We start from the raw sequence: 24017 nt of genomic DNA, 5'->3' as shown, positions 1-24017 counted from the left end.
TCATTAGTGCCTTTGATGTTGGGCATGTTGCACCATTTTCCTTCGCGCCGGTATCGAGTTACCTTGGTGTCGCGAGTGCGCGCTTACACACGCTTTACCTGCGAAAACACTTGTGGCGTAAAAAATGCAGCCCCCCCCCCCCCCCCCCCCCCGTCACTCACACACATCCTCCACTCGAAAAAGACGCATGAAGCAAAAGTAACCACTTCATTTTCTAATATATATCCCACGCTCATGCAATCTCGCAAGCGCATCTTTCAAAGCCTACAGTTGTAAGTCAGACGGCGGCGGTATCATTGCGAAATTGATAACAGTATTAAACGCGAGTTATGCTCTTATCGCACGTTTATTACAGCCACGCTTTTCTGCAATATCAATATTGCAAGGTATGTCCACCGTCTTTTTCACGGATAAGCCCGGCAACGACAATCATTAAACCAGTCGGTGTGTGATATACGCCTGTAGTTTGTTAATTGATGGTTCTCCCTTCCCTCTCCCTGCTCTCGCGATGCTTTTGATAATTAGGCTAAATTATGAATATTTCCCAAGTTTTAATTGAACAAACATCTCCTTACGAGGAAAAAAACACTAAAACAAGCGCGCATGATCGAACTGATGTAAGAGATTAGAGTATGTAATTGATTCGAAATATTTTTGCGCTCGACTGATATATATACGAGCGAATTACTTAACGACGTTCTCGAAAATTCAATTACGTGGCTGCTTGTCTAATCGCAAAAGTATATAAAGGAACACTTTTTATATATGTATGTTTATATGAAAGTAGACACGTCGACGTCGATTTTGACTCCTTGAACGCGAACACATAACTTATCCCGTTGAACCCAAACAAAGCGATATCGCAGTACAGTCGACGCACACACCATATCCAGATTACCACCAATGCTCCAAAGAGCGCGTTGATGCCACCCCACTTGAAAACTTTCGTGTACACAGCGATAAGGCCAACACCTATATAGTGTATATGCCCAATCGCCTTTAAAACCCATATATACGTACACACGCGCGCGCACGTTTGTATATATGGTAGTGTTGGTAGAGGGGAGTCGGCCGGCTCTGACAAGCTCTCGCTGTCTCTCTCACTCGCTCTCTCGTTCTGGCTGGTTCGCCGGTGGCGCGGTTGGCTCTGCACTGCAGCTTTGCCAAGAGTGCCAAGGCAGTTCCCCACAAGCCGCGGTTTACCTCGCATCTTTTACGTCGGATCCTGCGTAAGCCCGGCGTGCGGCGCGCCGAGTTTCGTCGTCTCGCATTGCACGACACGCACGGATAATCGCGCGTGTACACAAGTGCGGTTACAAACACCAAGCATCGCATGGGATATGAGAGATGAGCAACAGCAGAGCGGCTCCAAGCCGCATCAGCGGCAGCATCCTCGCCATCTGCAAGAGGCGAGTGCTGCTGCAGCTGCCGGCACCGACTCGGACGGTTCCATCAGCTGGGAGGACTTTATCGGTGAGTCCATTATCTTGCCCTCTCGCCGCCAGTTTTTTTGTTTACTTTGCGCCTCGCTCGGTTGTAGATAAACCAAAGCTGAACACCTTTCGTACACACACGGCCTTTCGATTTTATTGTCACGAGGCAGTATTCCCCATAGATCCGCCTTGACAATAGTCGTGTATACAGTAGGTCGCCGACCCAACCCCACGCGCGGTCTCGCTCTCCATAGCTTTGTACGTATCGTAAGGCCCTTTGTGTTTAACATTGTGTTTTTGGTGATTTCGTGCGCGCGGGTCCGTGTGTATGTGGGAGGGGGATATGGGTGTGTTACGTTGGTCAGAAGGTTGGTTCTTCGAATAAAAACAAGCTTCGTTTGTTTGTCGGTTTGTACTGTTAAGTTTACATCTTTCGGAGAGGGCACGTGTCTTCTATTTTTCCATTGAAAAATGCTGCCCTTGTGTTTTTACGGAGAAACACAGGTACTGAATATATTCTATGTACTATGACTTCGTCTTACAGAGAAAGACGAGAATCTTGTTTTGCTGGAAAACCGACTCGAGATTGTTAATAGATAACGTGGATAAGCAGTGTGCATTGTGTTTGACAATAGATTAGATTGCAACTAAGTGCTTTCAGATATTTTTTCACTCTTATAAATGGCTTTTATATTGAAGAAAAGAATCGTACGGTCTCAATAGATCCGAAGAGATAACTTGTTTCGCGCGAGATACGAGTTCAATAAATTCCGCCCACAAAATGTAATCGAGTATATATAGAGAGACAAACGACACTCTTGTATATATATCTTGAACTGTAACCAATCTTTATAATCGAGCTTTGAAAACGAACAAATTATTATTGAGATTTACGACATATTGTGTGCGTATGTATTATTCTTTAATTTCATATAATTGCTAAACGACGAAACTGTCGAGATGAAAAATGGTATATTTTGCAATCGGCAATGCAGTGGAAATTCGGTCGACTTCGAAAAAAAAACAAACAGCCTATATTTACTGAACGACTCGCTATAACTTTTCTACGAAAAAACTTTATTTCACTGTTAGCCTACTTTTCTATATATATACAACGCTAATGTTATTTTTATTCTGAAGGGAAATCGATAATCTCCCACACACGTGAAGGTGCGCAAAAAAAGGACGTCATAGTTGCTTGCCACGGAGACTCGCTAAAAGACATGTATAATATATTGATAACGAACAGTGCAGAAGAAAAATAAAAGTTGACTTTCGACGAAAAATGAAAGATTCAATTAACACGAGAGAAAAAATTGGAAGTAGCCTGCTGACACTTTGAGAGTCTTTCGTGTGTGTATTTTGTACGAAGCACTGAAAACTGCATTTTTTGTGACCTTTTTTTCTTAAAGAAAAAAAAAAGGAAACGACGACGCGTGAGCTCGAAAGTCCTTATAAGTCCTGGCACACTTCACGAATTTATTTGGAGGATTTAAAAGATCCTTTCAGACGAGTGTATTGCATTTTTGAAAAGCCTTTTAAAGCTTTATTTGTGAAACCTACTTTCTTTCTACGAGCATTTCTCAACTTTATACTTTTGAACTCTACACGTCTCTGAATAGCGACGACGCGCTATAATTGAAATTATTTTTCATTCTAACCATCTTTTTATACAGTGCATCGTGATGGTCGATCGATTAATTAAATTACGTGCCGCGTTCTGATTGGAAATTGTAATCACTATAATTTGCTGCAGTTCTAATTAGCAGTTATTCGAATCATACACTCACTATTGAATAATTCTCAAAAGTTTTCCGACAAAATACCTGATTTTCGATATAAGGAAAATAACTGTCATCTACATTATGTAATTTCTTTAAAAAAAAAAAATTACGACCAATGAGAAGTCTCTTTGGCTTCATATCCGGCGTCCAAAGAGAAATTTAGTGCTTGCGTTGCGTCTGGCGCGCGCAATGTTGAAACACTCGACGTCTCGTAAATCCGCTCGGACGATATATAAATGCGTTTGTTTTAGGCGCACGAGAGTAGCGTTTCGAAAAGAAACGCTTCATTTTATGCCGATCTAATTTGTGCCCGGTGCGCGCGTGCGCACCGTTAATTCGTAACCTACAATCGCTCGTGCGATTGGAAACGCGTGGACAATGTTTTTCCTTTTCTTTTATCTGCTTCGATCTTAATTATAATCCTAAGCGACTTTTCACACCACGACCCCAATTCCTTGCCCGATGAAACTCGTTTTTCCTAATCGGACGACACAATGTACAACGAAAAATCAAAGCCAATTTACTCTTAACAAGGGATCGAACGAAAAAGAAATCTGGGTCGAGGTTTCAGCGAAGAAAGCTGACTTTGCGCATTTTTTCTTGTCATGCGTTTGGGCGCTGCAATTTCATCTCTCTATCGATCGTTATTATGTGTATATATACACGAGTTTGTTACGCGTACATGAAGAACTTCTCCCGTAATTAAGTTAGTTAGGCACGATCGTGGATCTTTCTAGGGCAGTACTCCGCGTATGTATGGGAATAATAATTGTGATTTTGCTTTGATAATTTTGGAAATTAGTTATTGATTTGGGGAACCTATCCGTAACTTTGTGGCAATGCACGATTCGTTTAATTGAGTTTGTAATACATCGGAATTACATGAAGTAATTTTTATCTGGAAGAGTGACGATATGCCGATAAGAAATTGATATTTTCACACGGAGTTTCGCTTGACAAACGATGCTCAACGCTTTTTCTTTTTATATGTATCACAGTGATTGAAATTGCTTTATTGAGTATAGTTTGTATTCTCAAGAAATAGACTTCGTTCCAAAAAAAGCAAATTGTACACAAGAAGCTCCATTTCAAATAATTAGAGCTTGAAACTCACGGCGCACTAACCATTCGCAAGCTCGTCAATCTTTCACCTTGCACCCATAGCAAGCGCCGCGCGCGTGTGTATATAGATTCTTCGGCGCCAAGTGACATTATCACAGCTCTACCGCGCGTCTTTTGTTTACCATCTGGACCCCCTCGCACGCGTACAAGACGTTACAGTCGTTTCTTTTCGAATCGTATAAGCGCCGGCGCGCATTCCGATTGGTCGCGCCCACGCGGCGGCGACGACGACGACGACAACGTTTTCTTCCCTTCCCCAACGCAAGTGTACGTGTGTGTGTATGCAGAGGTTCACTGACCTTCGCCTCTCTCCGTAACGCGCGAGTATATATGCATCTCAGTCTCTTTCTCTCTCTCCCTCTCTCTCTCTCTCTCTCTCTCTCTCTCTCTCTCTCTCTCTCTCTCTCTCTCTCTCGTTTGCTGCCGCGGTGTTTTTTAGGAGGGATGCTTTCGACACACTTGTTGCGCTCGCCTCCCCCCCCTTTTTTTGGTTGGCTGAGATGAGGATACACTCTTTTTCATCATCGAGTTTGCATGTCAAAATTCAGCCGAGAGATCATTTCGCTTTCAAGTGCTCTTTCCGTTTGTCGAGAGAGAACTTCGCAGACGAAGCTTGATGGTTCGCTCTTGTTGCTGTTTTTTTATCTTTTTATTCTTTTTTTTTTTCATCTCCAACTTTTGTGAATGAAATACTTGATAACGAAGCATAAAAGAGTGCGAGTTAGGAAGCGTTGTGCAGTTTTTTTCTCCGAGCAATCTTATCTACGAAATATGTTTTATCGTCGCTGTTGGTGTAATTATTAAAAAGAGAAATCGGTATTATGCAAATTACATGGAAGGCATTTTAAAAGCTTTTACGTACGTTCCCTGAAAAGTGTACATTATTATTTTGTTGTTTTTAAAAAAAATGTCAATTCTCATAATGCGTCCGTTCGATGAACCACGAAACCAGTTAACGAAGAAAAATCCACCGAACAAAGACTACATACTTGACCAACAAGCCGTACTTATTTTTCTGTCCCTTATAAGACACAACTATACAGTAATAAAAATAGTCTCTCACTGTTAGACGCAGATTCCTCCGGTGTAGCGGAGTAGGTGAAGGCAGTGTGATACTAGCAATGGGAAATCATTGTTGTCCCCTATAGGCTGACACGCAAATGGCAATTATGCGTTTGCAATATTGCTAGCCGGAAATAATGCCAATTAAATAAGAAAGACGACACACTTGCCAGCAACAATAAATTCCGATCCACAATTCGTTGTATCCGGGCGTTATAAATGCTCATTTTTCATCCAATCTCATCGCCTTACTGCTGCTGTTGAAGCAAGTTGAGGGTCGAAAGAGAGGAGAGTGTGCCTACTTATAAGGCAACCGTCCGTAGTCCCTGCAAGAGAGATAGAGTGAGAGAGAGAGAGGGAGGGGAAAAAAACAACAGCGCGTATATATACGCATTGCGAGAAAAGAACGACAAAAAAAAACATCGTCAAACGAGCTTCTGTGTGCCTTTCGTGGAATTGCCACTTGAAAATGTCTTTTTTCTTGGGAGTTCGTCTATACGAATAAAATGTTATTACGCGCGATTAAATTGACATACGTATAGGAAGGGATAGGGGGCGTTATGGGAATTTTCAACAATTGCATCTGCGTTTCGTAAATTGAGTAGGAAGGATATACAGTTACATCTTAATTTGGTCGCGCATGCAAATGACGCCGATGGTCTAGAGAGGCTTAATTGAATGATGTTGAAATTAAGCGTTTCCTGCGTGCCTCGCGCGCTCTTTGTTTTCCTCCCCCCACCACTTCGGGTTCGACTTGTCGTATAGTCAGCTGCTTCTGGTCGTTCTTCAATAAGTACGGGAGTTAAATCGTAGTTGAAATAAAAGTTGCAGCTTATACTTCATTGAGCTTGTGTAGCTTTAGTCCTCTTGAATGGGAGTTGATAAGAATTTTATTTAAACTTTAAGACAATCTTTAAGGAGTCTTTAAGGATTAGATAACCATGTGACGTTATTGTAATTGAGTTGCGTTATTGTGTTTTATTAACAATTCAAACTTTTGCATAGAAACTGAAAAGTAACTTGAAAGACCCATAAAGATTTTCAAAAATTTCAAATGGATCTTATTAATTATCTCAAACGTTCGATGATATCCGGCAAACTTCTATCCGTGGACAGCGTGAAACGCAGAAAAATTATTTTTCCTATTTTTATTTGCCTTTTCTTAGCATCTTTTCAGAATAAAAAACTAAATTTCAAAATTATAGCTGAAATGACATGCTCTAAAGAGTAAAAAGCAACCAAGCTAGTTTTCTTCTAACAAATCTAGAAGCTTGAAAATTGATTAAATCTTAGTGCAGTTGTTCATTAATTTAAATTGTACAGAATTGCCATTCATCTACTTTCCTTTCTTTTTATCAGATAATCTATAATATTACAGTTTGATGTCGAAAGTGACGTCCTTAAAAAATTTCAAACGATCAGAAAAAAAATCTTTCCTTGAACGTCCTGCATTTAATACGTGGATCGAAATAATCACATCTTCGAAGATGAAAAATATGAAACGCTATAGAAAAGAAAATAAAGAAAAAAAAACGTACAATGGAAAAAAAATGCAGATTCCCCTAAGAAAAGGACACGTTACAAGCATCTTGGAAAACTCACAGACACGCACACACCGACTCACGGGCGTAAAGGATTTTTTCTGTCGTCGACTCGACTCCTCTCTCTCTCTCTCTCTCTCTCTCTCTCTCTCTCTCTCTCTCTCTCTCTCTCTCTCTCTCTCTCTCTCTCTCTCTTATCTATCGAGAGCGCGAGATCCTGCTTCCCGCGGGCAGCGCCGAGCAGCCAGCGGTATGTAACGCGCACAGAGTGTCTCGAGTGCATCCTGCGCGCGCAGCATCGAGAGTCGAGGCTCGTTTTTCCACGGCCGATTAAACCGGGCTTTCGCTCTTCGGGGAATTTCGCCGGCTCCTTTTTTTTCTTTTTGTACCCCCCCCCCCCCCCTCCCGTCCGCTGCCGCTTCTACGCGCTTATCTGTGTCGAGAGTGCGCGCGCTTTCAAACCTACGGAGCTTGGGCTGCACTTCCATCTGGCTGCGAGGGTAAAAAAAGGTTCGCGCGTTCTTCCGTCGGAGCTGCTTTCCTTCTTGTCGACATTTTTACGTTCGTCCCGGCAGACATTATATTCGCGCAGTTCTCGTCGAGGAGCGCGATAAAAAAGAACGCGTAGCTTTCGAAGGCTGGTTATCACTGCGGGCGAACGCGCGCGAGCTCTTGCGAAACCCAACGGATGCTCCATATTATTCACCGGCGCGCGAGCACGGCGCGCCGGTGCATTCGAAAATAGTAATCAGGCAGGCGGGCAGCTTTCACCGACGCGCGCGCGGAGCGCCGGGGCATAACTCGTCGTAAAATATACTTGGGCGCGCGCCGTTCTCGAGGGAGAAAAAGGCCGCGATCAGGCGCTGGCGGCGCGCGCGATCGAGCACCGGGCAGAGCCTCGGCGCGAATTAACGGGCGAATTAACGGGCGCTCGCAATGGGACCGCGAAAATAATCGAAGCGCGGACGCGCACTTTCGATTTCTCGCGCCCGAGAAGCCGCGCTATCGGCCTCGGCGCGCCGACCATTTCTCCCGGAGAATTTCCAATTGAGCCGCGGCTGCGCGCGCACGTACATGCGTACGCGTGTCCGCGCGCCCACGGATGATATAGCTATGTACTTGCGTTTCGCGCGCGGGTTAGTCGGCCAGCCCAGTTTTCCTCGGTCGACGAGGGGAGATCGTGGTGCCGAGATAGATTCGCCAAGTTGCAAGATCTTGCGCACGACCGGTAGCTGTCGCCCGAGATGGAAAGCTGCGCGCTTATACGTATATTTTTCCGCAGCTTGTTTTTTCTTTTTATTTATTTATTTATTTTTTTATTTTATTTATTTTGTACGCGCGCGCGCGATAGAGAGAGTTTATTGTGTGGAGATGAGGTCTGCGTCGAGTTTTTCCTTTTTCGCTTCGTGGATTTGCATTTAGATCGCGCTTGTGACGAATTTTCAATTAATTTATGACGAGCTTCTCGCTGTCTTTCTTGTTTTTTTTACAGTAAGTTCGTACTCGACGTTGTAAATTTTCATTAGCCGAGAGAAAGATAACGAAACGGTGAAATTGCCGCAGACTTTCCCAATAGAAATATTTATAAAATAACGATGGCCGTTTCTGGCGCATTTGACGAAGTAGCTAATTCAGCGAGGCCGAGACCGCTGAAAAAGATCCGCGTTGCGTGGCGAGAGACTGACGTTTGCAGAAACAGCGATGCAATTATAATTTTTCCTTCCTCTCCACTGAGTGCACGAAAGCGCGTTTTGAACGGGACGAGCTTTCGACAGATGCTGACTGCTCTCGACACGAAAAAAGCTTTCAGGTATTTCATTTCTCTCTTCGAATGTCATTTTCTTTTTACTCATAACGATTAGAAATTTCCATCGCTGATGTTACTTCTGTATTAGATATCCGATGAATTGGGGAGCTAACTCGTAACAAACGAGTAATTTTTCTATTAGTTAACTCTATCTGAAATAAGAGAAGCCAAGGAACGATGGTAACTTTTTCGAAATAAAAGCAACAGATCGAGAACTAAAATCGAAAACCTACATTGGGAAGAGCTAAACACGCTGGTTCTTCCGAGTCTAGTGCCCCTTTTGGAACCGTTGCACTTCCGGTGCTGTTGTTTTCGCGCGACAAGGCGTCGGATCACGAGGCTTGATAATTTTTCGATGGAGAGAAAGAAGAGGCAGCGAGATGTCTCCGAGGATGATTAAGCGGCCGAGTCATCGCTTTGTGCGTCGCGCCTAGAGACGCAGCGTGACAGTTCTTTGTTGGCGTGGCGATGCCACTTTGGCGCCTCACAATGGAGTATCACGCGAGAGAGCTTGTCTTTTCGCTTCGCCGTGTTTGTCTTGGTACACGCGCGCCTGTCTCTCGCGCACTCGGGCAACGGACGAGAGGCGCGTTGGAAATATTCCAATTGATTAGGACAGTTAGTCAGCGAGATGCGCGCGCGAGTGGATACGAGCGTCCCCGCGCGAAGTGCCGGTGAGTTTGCCCCGTGTGAGTAGCAGATCGCTCGTGGCCGCGAGGTCTAATGCCGCTTGGCTCTGATGCCGATCTCGCGATCTCGCGATTTCTCGGCGAAAATATCACGTCGGCGGCGGCGGGCCCCCTCGGGCGGTGCGGCCGATCGCGCCTGGAAACTGGCCTTCGCCGATGCTAATGCGCCTCGCGCCGTCCCGGCAAACGCGGAAACCAGTGATCAAGCCAGAACGGAGTGGCGCTGTCGCCGCGACCATGAGCCTGCTCGTCGTCGGCGCTGCAGCTCGCCACTCTCGATCGCGAAGCCCAATGAGATAATTGGACTTTCGCCCTTTCGCTTTCGATCGAGTTTATCGCACGGGTGCATCGCTCTCGAGCATCGCGCCGAGAGGCAAGTGCAGGCGCGCTCGCGAGACCGCGCGAGGGGAGCGAAACGGCAATAACAAAAAAGAAGAAAGAAAAGGAGGCCAGCGAACGCTGGTCAGAAAACCAATTCCCGGATGGCTCTGACTCCGCGCGCTGTTATTCCTCGTCGAGTGGCGCGCGGCGATGCCCGAGAAGCTTTTCCAACGGTTCAAACCGGTTTCACTGACGCCGCGCGCCACCGTATCGCAGAAAAATCGAGGCGCACGCGCCGTGATTTTCACGCGTTGTGCGTGTCTACGCGCCGCGGAAACGAACGCCCCGCGACTTTTCGAACGCGATGGTTTGACTTTGCGTCGATCGTTTTTGTCTCTTCTTTTTTCCGGCTGCGGCTAAGCGGAACGCCTACTTTTTTGGACGATGTTTGCAGACCACTCGAGAATACCGTTTGCTTTTTCCCTTTACGTAATTGTATTCACATAAGCGGATGGCATTACGCGGGAGTGTTTATGGCGATAATGGATATGCGGTATGAATTTACATGGGTAAAAGTGTCCTCGGCGATTCTTTTTAGTTTTCTCTTAACCGAGAACTTTCTGTTTCTCGGCGGTACAGCGCCGTCTAATCTACTTGAATAACATACGAAACTACTTACAGTTTGTCGGAAGGAATCTGAAATTGTGCGAAAGAATGCGCAATCGATCCCAAACTCAATGAACACCAACGAACGCCCAATCTCTGACAAGTTGCAGGGAAATTTTGCTTTGTCGGGAATGAAGAAAGGGGCCAGTAATGAGTTCCTTACGTATACAGCGAATGTACCTTTCGGGCCCAGACGTACTGCTCTTTCGCGCAATTCTCTCTCTCTCTCTGTCGGCATCAGCGCACGTTAATCCGCAATTGTTCGGCCGGCAAACGCTGCACTTGCAACTCGTGCTCGGTCGCGCGCTGCTTTCTCGAATCTGCACTACAGGGGTAAAACGGAACTGTGAGTCGCGCGGATTCGGCCCCCCAGTCATCGTCACGACGGATCGGGCCTAGTAATGCCGCGAGCGACTGACGCGCTCGCACTGTCGCCGAGTCGAGAGCAGTCCGAGCGAGGAAAAGTGAGTTTTATCGCGCGCAACGCCGATCTCGGCGCGGGTCTTCGTTGATTAATCGGCGCGCGCAACTTTGGACAACAAAAGTGGAGAGTGGCGAGTGGCCACGTGCGCGCCGAGACGTGATTTAATCTCTCTTTCTCGCGAGAGAGTCAATATCGTGAGACACGCGCGCGTGCTGAGTCGGGCCGAGATCAAAGCAGCTCTCTTTATGGAAGTTCGCTGTTCGGCTCTCGTTTATTTTTTGTCGCTGCTTATCTTTTGCCCCCGTCGCGATTAGGCGAGCGTCGATGCCGCAGCTGTCCGATGGGCGATCAATTAGCGACGCGTCGCTGGCGCCAGCGACGCGCGGAATTGCCGCCGCCTGCCAATTGACTGTTTCCTCTCGGGCGCTCTCGCGGTCACTGCTACGGCGCCGACCGGCGTGTCGAGCCAGACACAACAGCGCGTGCTTTCACGCGGCAACACATGGGTTCCGCAGCTTGGTCGCTCGCCGCGCGAGGCTCATCCCGAGCACGGACGCGCCGAGCACCGCGCGTGCAAACGCGCACTTCGCTCGGAGAAAGCGCCGAGTGGAGAGCTTTGAATTGCGCGATCGCGGCCGAATTCTGATACGGTATTTGCGGTTTCGCTCGCGCACTCCGCGCAATGCAGCCGAGTCGAGTTACGCTTCCAGCGAGTTTTCTTAATCTTCTGACGAAAAGAAGAAGCTTTTGTTTTGTCGCGGCGGAGAGGGACAAGCACCTGCAAAGTCATGGGAAAACTTTTCCAATCCGAATTGGGTCGTGAAATTCTGGACGTTGGTGCGCCTCTTCTTTGTGCTTCGCACGCCTCTGCCTCGCAAAGCGGCAGCCCCGGGACAGAGCGCAATATGAATATGGATGGGCTTCTCGGGTGCCTGGGATTTTTCTCGAAACAACACCAGTACGTGCGCCTACCGCGCAACTTACGTTCTCTCCGTCTCTTTCCCCTTGGCGAAATTTCGAATGGACACGAGCGACTCACCGTTGGCTTTCCTTTTATTTGTCTTTATTTATCCTTTTTCCGCGCGGCAGCTGAAAAACTGAGAGCCGTCACCTCGTGTAAGAATTGCCATGACTGCAAAAACGGCCCAATACTGTTGGAGCACTGACAACCAAACCTAGTTTTGTCAAGCACTGGACCGGCTTTGAGCCAACATTGAATTGATAAGAATGGTCCGAGCACCGGCAGCCAATACTGTACCAATAATCTATTTTTGAACGATTTTAATATTTTTTGTTTTCCGGCGCTGGCCCAATACTAATCGTTAATCATGATGCGCATGTTTATAAAGAATATTAATAATAACATTTTAACCTAAAATATATGATAAGTATCGTGTTTTCCGAGTAGTTTTCATTATACCACGCAATGCTGAACAGTTATTCATATCTCAAAAAATCAAGATCCTTGAAAAGGAAAATTCTCTGTTCATCGTCGAGCACCAGCTGTAGCGACAATGGCAATATTTTTATAAAAAAACTTGATGCGCTTGACTTATCCCGTAGTACTACTTATCGTAGTATGTAAAATAATTCAATAATAAATAAAGAAAACATTGACGCTAAAAAATGTGTTCTTATTTATTAGTTTGATAGTGTGCTTGTCCGACAATGACAACAAATATTGCGTTACCAGTACTGAGCCATGGTCAATGCGTCGGCAATGGCTCACTACTGAAAATATAACCTTGGCCCATTCTTATCATTTCGTTACCCGAATGACGTTGGACCAGCACTGGCGGCCTGTACCGGCAGTCTTGGTTAACGTTGCTGTGCCAATGTTGGGCCGTTTTGACTTTCTCACACCGCGAGATTCGCGACGCGTCCGTTGCTAACGACTTAAGCCCCTTGCCGAGCGCACTTTTGCGAAAGGAGACAAAAAGTATCGATGCGAATAATATAAAAATCGACGGCGCATCGCGAATGGTGGGCAGGGCTCTCGCAAGCTGAAAATCCCTGCGAGCGGCAAAGAGAAGAGCAACTGTCGCAGCCTCATTACAATACAATAACCCGCTCGGGAAGAAGCAGGAAAGCACCCCACGCGTCGGCTCGTGGGATAATCGTTAGCCCGAGGGCATCCTTGAAAATCCATACATAATAATTAAGCCGAATGAGAGCGAAAAGGCGAAGCTGCCGAGCGAAAAGAAAGCCAGACAAAAACTCCACGTCTTCGGCGCGCGCGCGCGTGATCGCATATGACCGTAGACGCTTGGAATTTCGCCTCCTTAACGTCCATTGTGCCGCCCCTCCCCCCTCCGCGCCGCTCGCGCGCGGAATGTGAGTTATGGCGAGTCGCCGAAGGGCGCGGAAAAAGGAAAACAATCGCCGCTGCGTGGGTGTCTTATGTTAATTGGTCGTGTGCGCGGGGGAGGGTGGCGCCCGCGATCCACTCCGAAAGCTCGAGCTCGAGGTCTTGGTTGTTTTTTTCCTCTACTCGGTCCAGTCGAGCGCGCCAAACTCATCCTCTCTCTCCCCTTTCCGGGTTCGTTCGCTCTCCTTTTTTCTCGTGCCGCGCGGGATCGACGCGACGTACTTGTCGGGGGGACCCTCTTGACGCCGCTCGCGACGACGGCGACTAAACGATCGTCCTGTCTCCGCGCCGTGCGCCCGATAAACCGACAAGCCGCTCCGGGAAAGGCGCGCGCGCGGCCAAACGAATCGTCGCTTTTTACGAATTATTTGTTTCGCGCGCGGTGATACGCGAAAAATCGGAAGGATGCGGCGGGGCGGGATGAGGTGCTATTAAAGAACAATGACCTTCCCCTTCCCCTCTTCCATCCGCGGCCAACTTCTCCATATACGCTCTTTGTTTTCCCAAGCTGCAAGAGCAGCGGCAGCCGGACCTCACGACACCCACTAACCACACGTACACACGCCTACTAGGAAAAACCGTTCGAGCAGCGGACTAGTTTCTATTATACATCGACACGTTTGTATTGTACAGCCGACGCAGGGAACGAGCAGGATTCGATTGCGTTTTATGAGATGATACAGTGCCGTGGATGCTTAATAGCAACGCCAATCATCGATCATTGATGCCTCGTATTTCCGAGGTCTTTTTTGTTGCATTTGGAGATATCAGTACGTAGCTGGATTGTCTTTTCGATTGCACGGATGAGTACTTTATTTTTACAACTTCGTTATCTCGCTCAGCCATTTTTCTCGATGTCCAAAATGCCTGCGACAGATAAAGTTCGGACGGAGAAAAATATGCCTTTTTTATCGCCTTGTAAACAGATTACTCGTCGTCCCCGACGTACTCGTAAAGAAATAACTTTGAACGCGCGAGGGGCCGCCTGTAAATTACGGGGAGTTGTCGAGTCGAATTTGACAAAGTTGCTTGCCGATTCAGCGAGCGCTCGCGTGGCATCCTTCAAAGATAAACAAGTGCAACGAGAATCTAACGGATGCAGCGTGAAAGTGTGCGCGACCGCGGGACAAGGCTCGTTATCGGCCCAACGGACGTGCGCAGCTCCGTCGAAACGAAAAGTTCGTAGCTTCCTGCCCGGCAGCCTTCATTTGATACAGCTGCGACGCCCCAAGAAACTGAATCAAAGAGGGCAAGAGCCGTTCGCATCGCGGGCCAAATGTTGCGAGGGGCTATTCGCTCTTATCTCCCGAGGCCCCGTAGGAGGCTGCGCGCGTGCGAAAACCACAAAAAGGAAACGAGCGACCAGAATGAGAACAAGGCATCGCGCGTGCGCGCGTTTGAGCATTCAAAGCCAGGATTTATCCCACCGTGGAGAGTCGACCTCTAGTTTTGCATCCTCTGGGGTTACGTCGTCGCATCGACGCTCGCTGCACCGGCCGAACTTCCTTCTGTCGCCGAAAGACGACCGCACCGCTGCGGCGCGGGAGCTGTCTCGAGTCTCGTTGCAAATTGGTCAGCAGCGAGAACTTCCTCGTGGTCGGCCGGAGACGGCCGAGGCGGAGGGGGAGGAGGAGGAGAAGAAGAAGAAGAAGAAGGAGGAAAAAAAGAGCGGTGGCAGCGCGTGACTCATCTCCGCTGCAGTCTCTCGTTGCAATTCATCGTCACGATGATTGAGCTCCCACCGTAGGTGCCTCCCACCAGCGGGCCGCCGCCACCTCCTCGCGTTCTCCGGCCGCCGCGCGGCTAGTCGCGCGGAGCGCCGAGAGAGCTTGGGATAGTCGCGATTCGCGTGTGCCACCCGTGAGAGCGCGCGCGCGCGCGCCGGACACGATACAACATCAAAGAGCAAGCAAACGTGCCGTCGATGACTCACTCCGATCTCCGTGGTTTGCCGCCCGAGTCGAGCAGCGAGTCGGGGCTTTCGCGATCGCGCTGAGCCGCCCGACGACCCGAGGCGGCCGAGTGCGCGTGTGCGCGACTGGACTTTATTTCGGGGAGCCAAGGGAGGAGCACGACGACGGAGGCAGCAGCGCTCGATTGATGGTGAGATCGGCCGGGAGATAGAGGCGCGCGCACTTCGGCGGACGTGTGCGCGTCGCGCTGTCCCTCCGAGATCTGATGGGCCGCGCCAGCGCGTGGCGCCCCACGCAGCTTTTGTCGGCGCGGTCGCGTGGGTGGTTCGGTCTCGCGCAGCGCGCGCCGTCGAGCGGCGGCTCGGAATGTCGGAGCCTCCTTTCGGCGTTTCGGCCGCGCCAATTCCTCCTGCTGCGCGCGCGCGATCTTCGAGAAAAGGAGCGCACATCGGAGAAATCCGACGGAAGGCGCGCGCGCGCGCGCAGCGTAACAGGGGCTTGGAAAGCGTGCGCGCACGATATACAATCCGACCGCATCGTTGCGTTGCGGCACTGCGGGATAGAGAATCGACGCAGGTATGCTAGTCTCTCTCTCTCTCTCTCTCTCTCTCTCCCGCTCTCGAAACTCATCCCGTTCGCCGAGTTTCCATCCAAGGAGCGTTTCAGTCTTCTTCTACCTGTTGCCGCCGCCGCCGCTCGAGCCGTGGCCGTATTAGCGCGAGCGCGAGCGAAGGCCACATCGTGCCGCGACGTCGTCTTTTTACCCACGGGCGCGGTGATAGTGCGCGTGTGCAGTTGTTGTCGTCGACACTGTGGTATCTGAAATCGCTGTGCCGACAGTGTGCGCGTCCGGAGGATGGGACCGGAGCCAGCCTCGAGGTAACGATCGACACGCACCGCCGTCGCGTTGCGAGCTTTTCGCGAGGAGATTCTTCGAGCGCGCGACTCACTGGAGTACAAGAGATCTGCGTCGAGAGGGGGGGGGTGGAAGGGGAACTCCTTGGAAAGCAGCGCTGCATTTGTATTTTCTGGCCGCAGCCACGTCTGGTTCGCTGTGTTCATTACGACATTCCTATTTTTTACTTATCTATACTCGTCGGACTTATATATACATCGACGATCGAGTGTATCACGCGCGTGGACAGCGAGTGCTCGTTTTCAATTTTTTGGCGATGAGTCTCTTCGCAATAGTAGTGAGTAGAGGAAAAAATCGATCGCACGGAATTGGAACGCGAGACGAAAGAAGATTCCGCGAACTTAGTGAGCCACGAGAACGTCTCGTTCCTCTCGAAGGCGCCACGACCGTTAGCCGAAAAAACAAGAAAATAAGCATCGAGCCGCGTGCCGGGCGACGTCTCTTATCTGTTCGAGACCTGTCAACTGGAACATAGGAGTGCACTCCTCTGAAATGCCGGTCGTTCGTCGCGGGCGTGACGAGTTGGCGCGCAGTTCAAGCACGCCCGTGGAATCCGAAGCTCGCCAGCAATTGCACCGCGCGCCTGGTAGGTGGAGATGCTAAACGACGTCGCGCGGTAATGACCGTGGCAATTACCACCCCTGCGTGGACCGACGCGAGCGGTTAAACGAGATTATCCGTGTCGCACTTGTCGCGTTGGTCATCGAGGGCCTGCATTGTTGCGCAAACGCGGACTGCGTCTTCGACGTTGTGAAAATTGCAAGTTCCGTAATGCCATACGACTCTTGCGGCGTGCCGTGTCATCCGCGAGGCTCCGACAATTTTCATTTTTTGCGAAACGATCTCTTCCTCTGCTTTACGCTGCTTGGAAACGACAATTCGCGCTTTGTTTTTCCCCCAAGAGAGTAAATAAATAAACAAATGGTGAAATAAAATGAGCGAGACTCGGTTTCGCGAGTGCGCGCTTACGTAACTGTTTCCGATTGCGTCGGCGGTATTTAAAAAACCATCGTTGTCGTTGTCGTCGACGATCGGCTGGTAGGATTATCATTGTTTCGTTGTCTTTCGAAACGCGTTCGAAAACGATCGCCAAATAAATTCAATGCTAATCGGCGAACGAAGTTTCCGTGTCGCGTGCTAATGGTCGGCCTAGCGTGCGACATCGCGCCGCGCACGCGTACAGCGAAAGTCGCCTACGGCCGTAATATACATCTGCGATAAGATAATTGCTCCGAGAATAAAGATCTCTGCGCGATATATAGACATTCGTTTCGACAAACAATAGGATCGTTACTATATCTTTAGCGAGCGCCGGCGGTCTGCGTTTCCTCTATTTTTTTTTCTTTGCCGCGCGTGCCAGCTGCAATTGCGATTTCGTGAATGCACTGCGAGATTTCATTAATTGCCGCGGCGTACGACCGAACGTTGAGCTCCCAAATGGCGCTTTAATTGTGCTGCGCGCCTTGGAGCTCTTCAACGATCGCTAATCGACGACAAAGGCCCACTCTATTCACGGCCATTTGTGACAAATTGAAGGATCGATCCGCGGCCCTCTTTTGGCAAGGCGCATTTGGCGCACACTCCGAGTCCGCAATTATTACGCTCGCGTACACGTACGCGCAAGAGCATTAGCATGCACGCGTGCGCACTCGTGTGAGAGAGAGAGAGAGAGAGAGAGAGAGAGAGAGAGAGAGAGAGAGAGACGTAAACAAGACGTTCCTGCTCGCCCCTCATGCAATAAAGGGGACGCGGCTGATTTTATGACTCGCTTTCTCCGAATCACGCGCGGAACGGCAGAATAAAAATCGGCCCCGCCGCGCGTTTCTATTTCCAAGTTCACTCGGCCCAAAAACACACGACGAGGGAATTATAACGTGGCGATGCAAATGGATTTTCCGTCCGCGCGTCTTTGATGGTCTATTTGAGCGACTGCAGCTCGGGATGTCAGGGCGCTTTTACCGCCTTGAGCTACTCACCCCTCGAGCAATCACACGCATACAGACAGATGTACGCGTATGCTCCTCGCGCTGGGAACAAAGAAAAGGCAACGCGTTGGTTCGGTACATCGATCGGAGTAGTCCCGAACGATTCGCGGCAAGTTTAGCGAGCGGCAGCCGTAAATCCGCTCGGCGGTTCTCGAGCGCGCTTCGAAAGCTCGACTCGGCGCATCCGCGCGGGGCCGCGCCGGGAGGCCAATAACGCTCGCCGTCCGCGCGATGCGGGCGCGCGATGTCGGCGCCACTGTCCGTGACACCGACGGAATCCAGACGGTTTCCTGCGATCCGGCTTGGCGGAGCGTTGCCGCCCGGCCAGAACGACGAGCGATGTCGCGCGTCGACGGGAATCGGACCCCGCGTCTGCACCTTGCGCGGCGCAAAGTCAATGGTCGAAAATATCCGTGACCTGCCCGCCCTTCCCTCGCTCGTCCGGCCGCAGCCCGCGAACGAGAGCCTGTTTTCGCTCGGCAAACAACAGCTGAGAAAATCGAGCTTGGGGAAAAAAGGGAAGTTGCGAGATAAACATCCGCCCGCGGCGCGGCCGGGGGTCTTTTTCAGGCGCGGTTCAACGAGCCCGAGCCGTCCCTCCGTTCGCCGCGTCGACTGCTCGGCCCGCGATCGAGGTCGCGCGCTCTTCGGCAGCGCCCAGACGAATGTCGAAAGCGCGCCGAGAGTCCATCGATCGCACTCGAGCAGAGGCGCCGTATCTCGCCACGTTATTTATATACATCCGTAATGGAGTGCATCGGCGTGAAGCGGCGTTTAAAGCATCCAGGGACACGCTCATCTGTATTATTTTTGGCTTCGGAGCCGCGCGATTATAAATACAAGCGAGAGAGTGCGTGCATTTGTCATCGTTTTTCTTTCCTTCCTCATAGGCCTCTTTTCCGCGGTAAAAGTGTCAGGAGCGCTGAAACAGCCTCCTCTCTGCATTAGTTTGTCCGGCAGGTGGGCGCCTTCTCGCAGCTTCGCCGCGAGTGAATTTCCATTCCTCTCGTTCCGCGCGCTGACGCTGCGACAGCTTGATTCACCGACCGACGATTCGTTTGTACTCTATCGGGCGTACGCGTGTACCGCGCCGATCTGACTCAGCCGGCTGGTGGCGAGATGACAGAGCGGAGGGTGAGCAGATTTTAGTCTTAGTTGCTCCTGCAAATTGCACGCATGCCCCGCGAGCGTTGGGGGGAGGGCTCTGGCGTCGAGTTTTATCAGCGCCTCGATAAGGCCAGCGAATTGAGTAACGCGTTCATCCGCGAGCGCGCGCCCGTGAATCGAACGAAAAACAGAAGAAAGAGAATAACGAACGAGAGGTCGGCCAACGCACTCGGGCGCGCGTAACACATTCAATCTCATGTACATGGTTTCGGAGTTAATTGGGTCACGCGCGTACGTCGCCAAAGTTTTTCTCATTCTTCTTTCGTTTTGTCATTCGCGCCGCAGATAAGAGCGTTTCTTCTGTTCCTTTACGTAACGAAATCAGACGTCTTACGTTCTTCCGCGCGGCTCGCTGACACTGAAATATACGGTCGAGTGACCTGCTTCACAAGGACAATTAGAAACAGTTCTCGAATTGATTAACAAAAAAAAAACAAGGAAAACGCTTGTCGGAGTTGTGAAATCCGGAATCTCGTCATTCTTATTAATCGACCTGGTGCTGGGTGCGTAATACGCGCCGGAACTAATCTGGATCGCCGTTACCAAATTCCGACAGAACAAAATAAAAGCGAGAGAGAGAGAGAGAGAGAGAGAGAGAGAGAGAGAGAGAGAGAGAGAGAGAGAGAGAGAGAGAGAACGCGTACGTACGCGCGTAGAACGTTAATCCGGCCTGTCCGATGATATTTTATCGTTTTATAATTAGCCGACGTCAGGCGTATACTTTGGGAAAGGGAGAGCTTGGCGACACTTCACACGCAAATCCGTTGCCAAGCGTAAATAGTCGTTCACAATTCGCGCAATTCGCGCAATTCGTGAGACTGCGACTTCTTGCACGAGTTATTGTTTTTTTTTCTTTATAATCTAGAGAGCATGGGAAATTTTTGTGGGTGACCATGCGCACAGCTGCCTATTCCGGTAGTACAATCCTGCGCTGCATTTTACGATATTTAGGTTGTGAATTGACATGTTTACATAAAATAAAATGTACAAAAGAATAACGCAAATGTATATGCTGCTTCGCATTAATTATCTCATTCCGCGTGTCTCGACGTCTACACAAAGATTCCAACGATTTGGCGAAAAGCACGTGACTGACGCAAGAAAAATGATTTTGCCGTTGCAGGCTCAACGGCGGATCTGGTGCCCCAGCTGTTGGGCATGTTCGACGAGCTGGCTAAGCGTCCGGCGGCATCCGCGACAGCAACTGCGTGCAGTCAACAGCAGCCGCAGCAGCAGCAGCAGCAGCAGCAGAAGCACAAGCATCTGAGTTTCGCACAGAGGCGCGAATCGCGCGCGGCCTCGGTCGTCCTAGACATGTCGCCGGCGCCGGAGGATCACAGGTCGACCACGACCATAGATCTCGACGACAAGTCCAGTCCCAGACTATCACGCGGAAACTGCAGTCGCGATGGCTCGCCAACGCAGTTCAGGTTAGTTTCGCTGACATCCAACTGTCGATCGCGCGTAATCAGGACGACGAGTTCGTCGAGTTAGCGCACTTGGCTTAGCTGTAGTCGATATAACACGCCTCGCTGTGATCTGTGTAACAGGCAACCGCAGATCATCGGCGCTCGGCTGTGACGCTATACGCGGAATTCGATAAGCAGATCTTGTTGCACGTTGCGCTCTTCTCTCTCTCTCTCTTTCTCAGTCCCGCTTCTCCTGTTTTTTTTTTATTTGCGCGCGCGATCTTGACGCAAAACACTTGTCTCTCGCGCGAAACACTCGGCGCCAGGCGAACGTGCGCGTCCGCTTTCTCACCCTCTTCCGTAGCGCCATTAATTCATTTTTACTTTTGTTGTTTGTCAAATCCGTCAACAGAAAGAAATAGAGAGAGGGGGGGGGGGGTAGGGAGAAGGAGAGGGAGAGGGAGATTACCCATTCCAAAGAGGCTTTGGAAGTCCGTTAATCGGATTCCCCGCGTGCCGCACGCGTCCTTTTTGTGACGGTCGTGGAATGCACGTTCGACGTTTATTGTGCGTGTATGCCTTCTTTTTTTCCTATCCGAGTGCTAGAGGATTTAAAGGCTTCTCTCTTCTTTTCGTTTCTGTTGCATCACACATGCGTTACACATGTCGAACGTTGATACATGTCCGCACTCGGCGGTAATTGCGCGTGATGAAATTTGGGCTTTACCGAGCTGAAATTGTTCGACGGTGGAACGATAAATACGCTTTTCTGTTTTTATTGCGCTTAGCACGGTCCTCGCGTTACGTTAACCATTGTGCTCGCGGTTCCACGTGTTGCTCACCACGCCGATACGTAACCGCGCTCGCGTCTGTCGGACCGAACGAACGCTGGCTGCGATCCCGAGAGCGACGCACCGTTCTCTCGCGCGATCTCGATCTACGATACAAAATTTCATCGGTAACTCGAAACACGTCGACAGATACGGCGCGCAACGTCGCCATCAGCAGCAAAACGGCAGCAGGCCGGTGTCGGGCAGCTCGCTCGGCTCGTCGAGCTCATCGAGCGGCTGCAGCCTGAGCAACCTCCACCAGCACCATCATCGCCATCGTCATCCGAGCAGCCACGGCAGTTGTCCAGCCGCTTGCAATCCTTATTTGGCCTCGGTCGAATCGCTCGCCGATACTTGCGCCAGTTCTCAAGGTGAGCGCGCCGGCGTCTATCCGCGGCGGATTCGCCGCGCGGCTTTTTCGTATCGACTGCCTCTTCGCGACGGCTCGCTCGTTGACACGTAGTCGCGCGCGCGAATCAATCGCTCGCTATTAGCATTATTGCGTTTAGGCCAGTCGACGTCTTGTTTTTTCTTTCTTTCCCGGCGACGCTCGTCGCGCACTTCGGCATCAAGTTCGCGCAATCGCGATTACAACTTTAATTGGAGCTACCTACGCACAACAGCTTCCGCGCGAGCGTCATATCTGTACACTCGAGAGACAATGAACTCGAGCGAAGAAACGGACCGAGTCCATTTGGCACGCGACTCGCTTTTTTTTTTGTTTTTTTCTTTTGGCGCATGAGAACCTGTTGTTGCCAAAAAATTACTCGTCTCGCTGCGCGCGCAAGCTTTACGTAAATATACTTTCACCAGAAATTCAGCCGCTGCGTATGGAAGGAAAAACGCAATAAGCACTCGTCACTTCGGGGTTCAGTCAGAGCAAAGATGGTCCTTGGCGTGATAATTTTCTTTGTATCGCGGGAGCGCGACAAAGGCGAAAAAAAAAGAAGAAAAGAAACTACGACCGATAGAGCATGAAACGCGCGATTTTTCGCTGTTGTCCTCGACTCTGAATCATTGCGCGTCAGGCGACGCAGCATTCCGTTATCCCTTTCTTTCGCCAATGCAAAATGACAAAGTGGCGCGTGTTTTGCCGTCGAGGCAAGGAAATAAAGGCCTGGCGGAGGCACCTGCGTCCATATAGCAAACGAGATTAACATCTTGCCGCGAAAATTTTCTTCGTGAGTCGCAAGTGCGCAAAATAGCGGACGAGAGTTCGTCTTCTCGCTGTGATATTTCGCGTCGCCGTTCGGTTGCCGGCAGTCTGTCTCGCGAGATTGCCTTACGTCTGGGAAAAGCGCCAAACAGGCCGATCGGCTTGGTGACTCGAGTAGCGCACCGAGAGGCTCCACGGCGAAATAGCGCTTGACGAAAAGAAGGAAAATAAAGCGCTCCGCGCCCATCGACGTGTGCGCAGGCTCGGGTGACAGTGGAGTAGTGACGATCTCGGAGTCGAGCGGCAACGGCGTCGACACGATCGGCAGCAAACGCGAGAAGCTGAAGATACGCCTGTCGGAGGTAGATCGCGCGACGGCGGCGCGGCCGTTCGATCAGCGACGGCCACCTTACTGCGATCCCCAACGGACACCCGTCGAGAGGGTACTATTGGAGATCCTGATCACGGAGGCCGAGTACGTTGACAATCTGCGCCAAGTCATTCAGGTGTGTTTTGACGCGGTTAAATGAGCTTAAACGAGCAGCAATGGGAACGCTTTTACTAAGCCAAGCTTCTCGCGCAGGGCTATCTGATCATCTGGAGAAACGATCCTACCTCACTGATCGGCGAACACGAGCTCAATGGCTTGTTCAGCAATATCGAGGACATCTACGAGTTCAATAGGTAAGCGTACCCCTCGTCGACGCTTTTTTCAACGCAACAAACGTTCAATCACAAACTTTCGTTTCAGTAATTTTCTCTCGGCGTTGGACGCAAGTGGACTGGATCCGGTCGCAGTGGCGAACAATTTCGTAGAGCACAACGCCGGTTTCAAGGTCTACACCGAGTACTGCACAAATTATCCGCGGACGTGCTCGCTGTTGACCGAACTGAACAACCAGGAGGAGATCGCGCGAGCTTTCAGCGAGAGGCAATTGGCGCTGGCGCACGGCTTGCCCTTGGGGTCGTTCCTCTTGAAACCGGTGCAACGTATTCTCAAGTATCACCTGTTGCTCGAGGTAGCCTACCATTGCTCCTTCGCTCGAGCGATTTGGCCAAGAAAAATTCACGCTCTCATGTGTCTTGTGCGCAGAGATTGTCAAAGCAATTCGAAGTCGGCGAGACGCGCGAGGCAATCGAGGAGGCGCTAAAAGCGATGACCGGGATAGCCGAGCACATCAACGCGATGAAACGTAAGCACGAGCACGCGGTGCGAGTACAGGAGATCCAATCGCTGCTGTTGGGTTGGCCGGGGCCAGATCTCACGACTGGCGGCGAACTCGTAGCCGAGGGTAGCTTTCGTATGCGAGGTGCCAAAGCCCCGCGGCATGCTTTCCTCTTTGACAAGATGTTGCTGTTGACTAAGAAACGAGAGGACGGCTTGCTCGTCTACAAGGCTCACATTTTGGTTGGTTTTCTTTCAA

General features: G+C 50.1%; 1 protein-coding gene across 1 annotated transcript in view; it reads left to right on the top strand.

Moving 5' to 3' along the window:
* Positions 1-1197: 1197 nt before the first annotated feature.
* LOC131672765 (uncharacterized) overlaps positions 1198-24017 on the top strand; it is a 29202-nt gene continuing 6382 nt past the window's right edge. Inside the window, exons 1-7 of the mRNA XM_058950210.1 lie at positions 1198-1473; positions 20322-20628; positions 21588-21808; positions 22855-23099; positions 23177-23277; positions 23345-23612; positions 23687-24001. Coding sequence (XP_058806193.1) covers positions 1341-1473; positions 20322-20628; positions 21588-21808; positions 22855-23099; positions 23177-23277; positions 23345-23612; positions 23687-24001 — 1590 coding nt within the window. The 5' untranslated portion in view covers positions 1198-1340. The remainder of the gene's footprint in view (positions 1474-20321; positions 20629-21587; positions 21809-22854; positions 23100-23176; positions 23278-23344; positions 23613-23686; positions 24002-24017) is intronic.

This window comes from Phymastichus coffea, unplaced genomic scaffold, assembly GCF_024137745.1.
Source record: "Phymastichus coffea isolate CEN01 unplaced genomic scaffold, Cenicafe_Pcof_1.1 PCOF00158, whole genome shotgun sequence".
Classification (NCBI taxonomy): domain Eukaryota; kingdom Metazoa; phylum Arthropoda; class Insecta; order Hymenoptera; family Eulophidae; genus Phymastichus; species Phymastichus coffea.
Note: the sequence above shows the minus strand (reverse complement) of the source record. Positions and strands in the feature narration are given on the sequence as shown.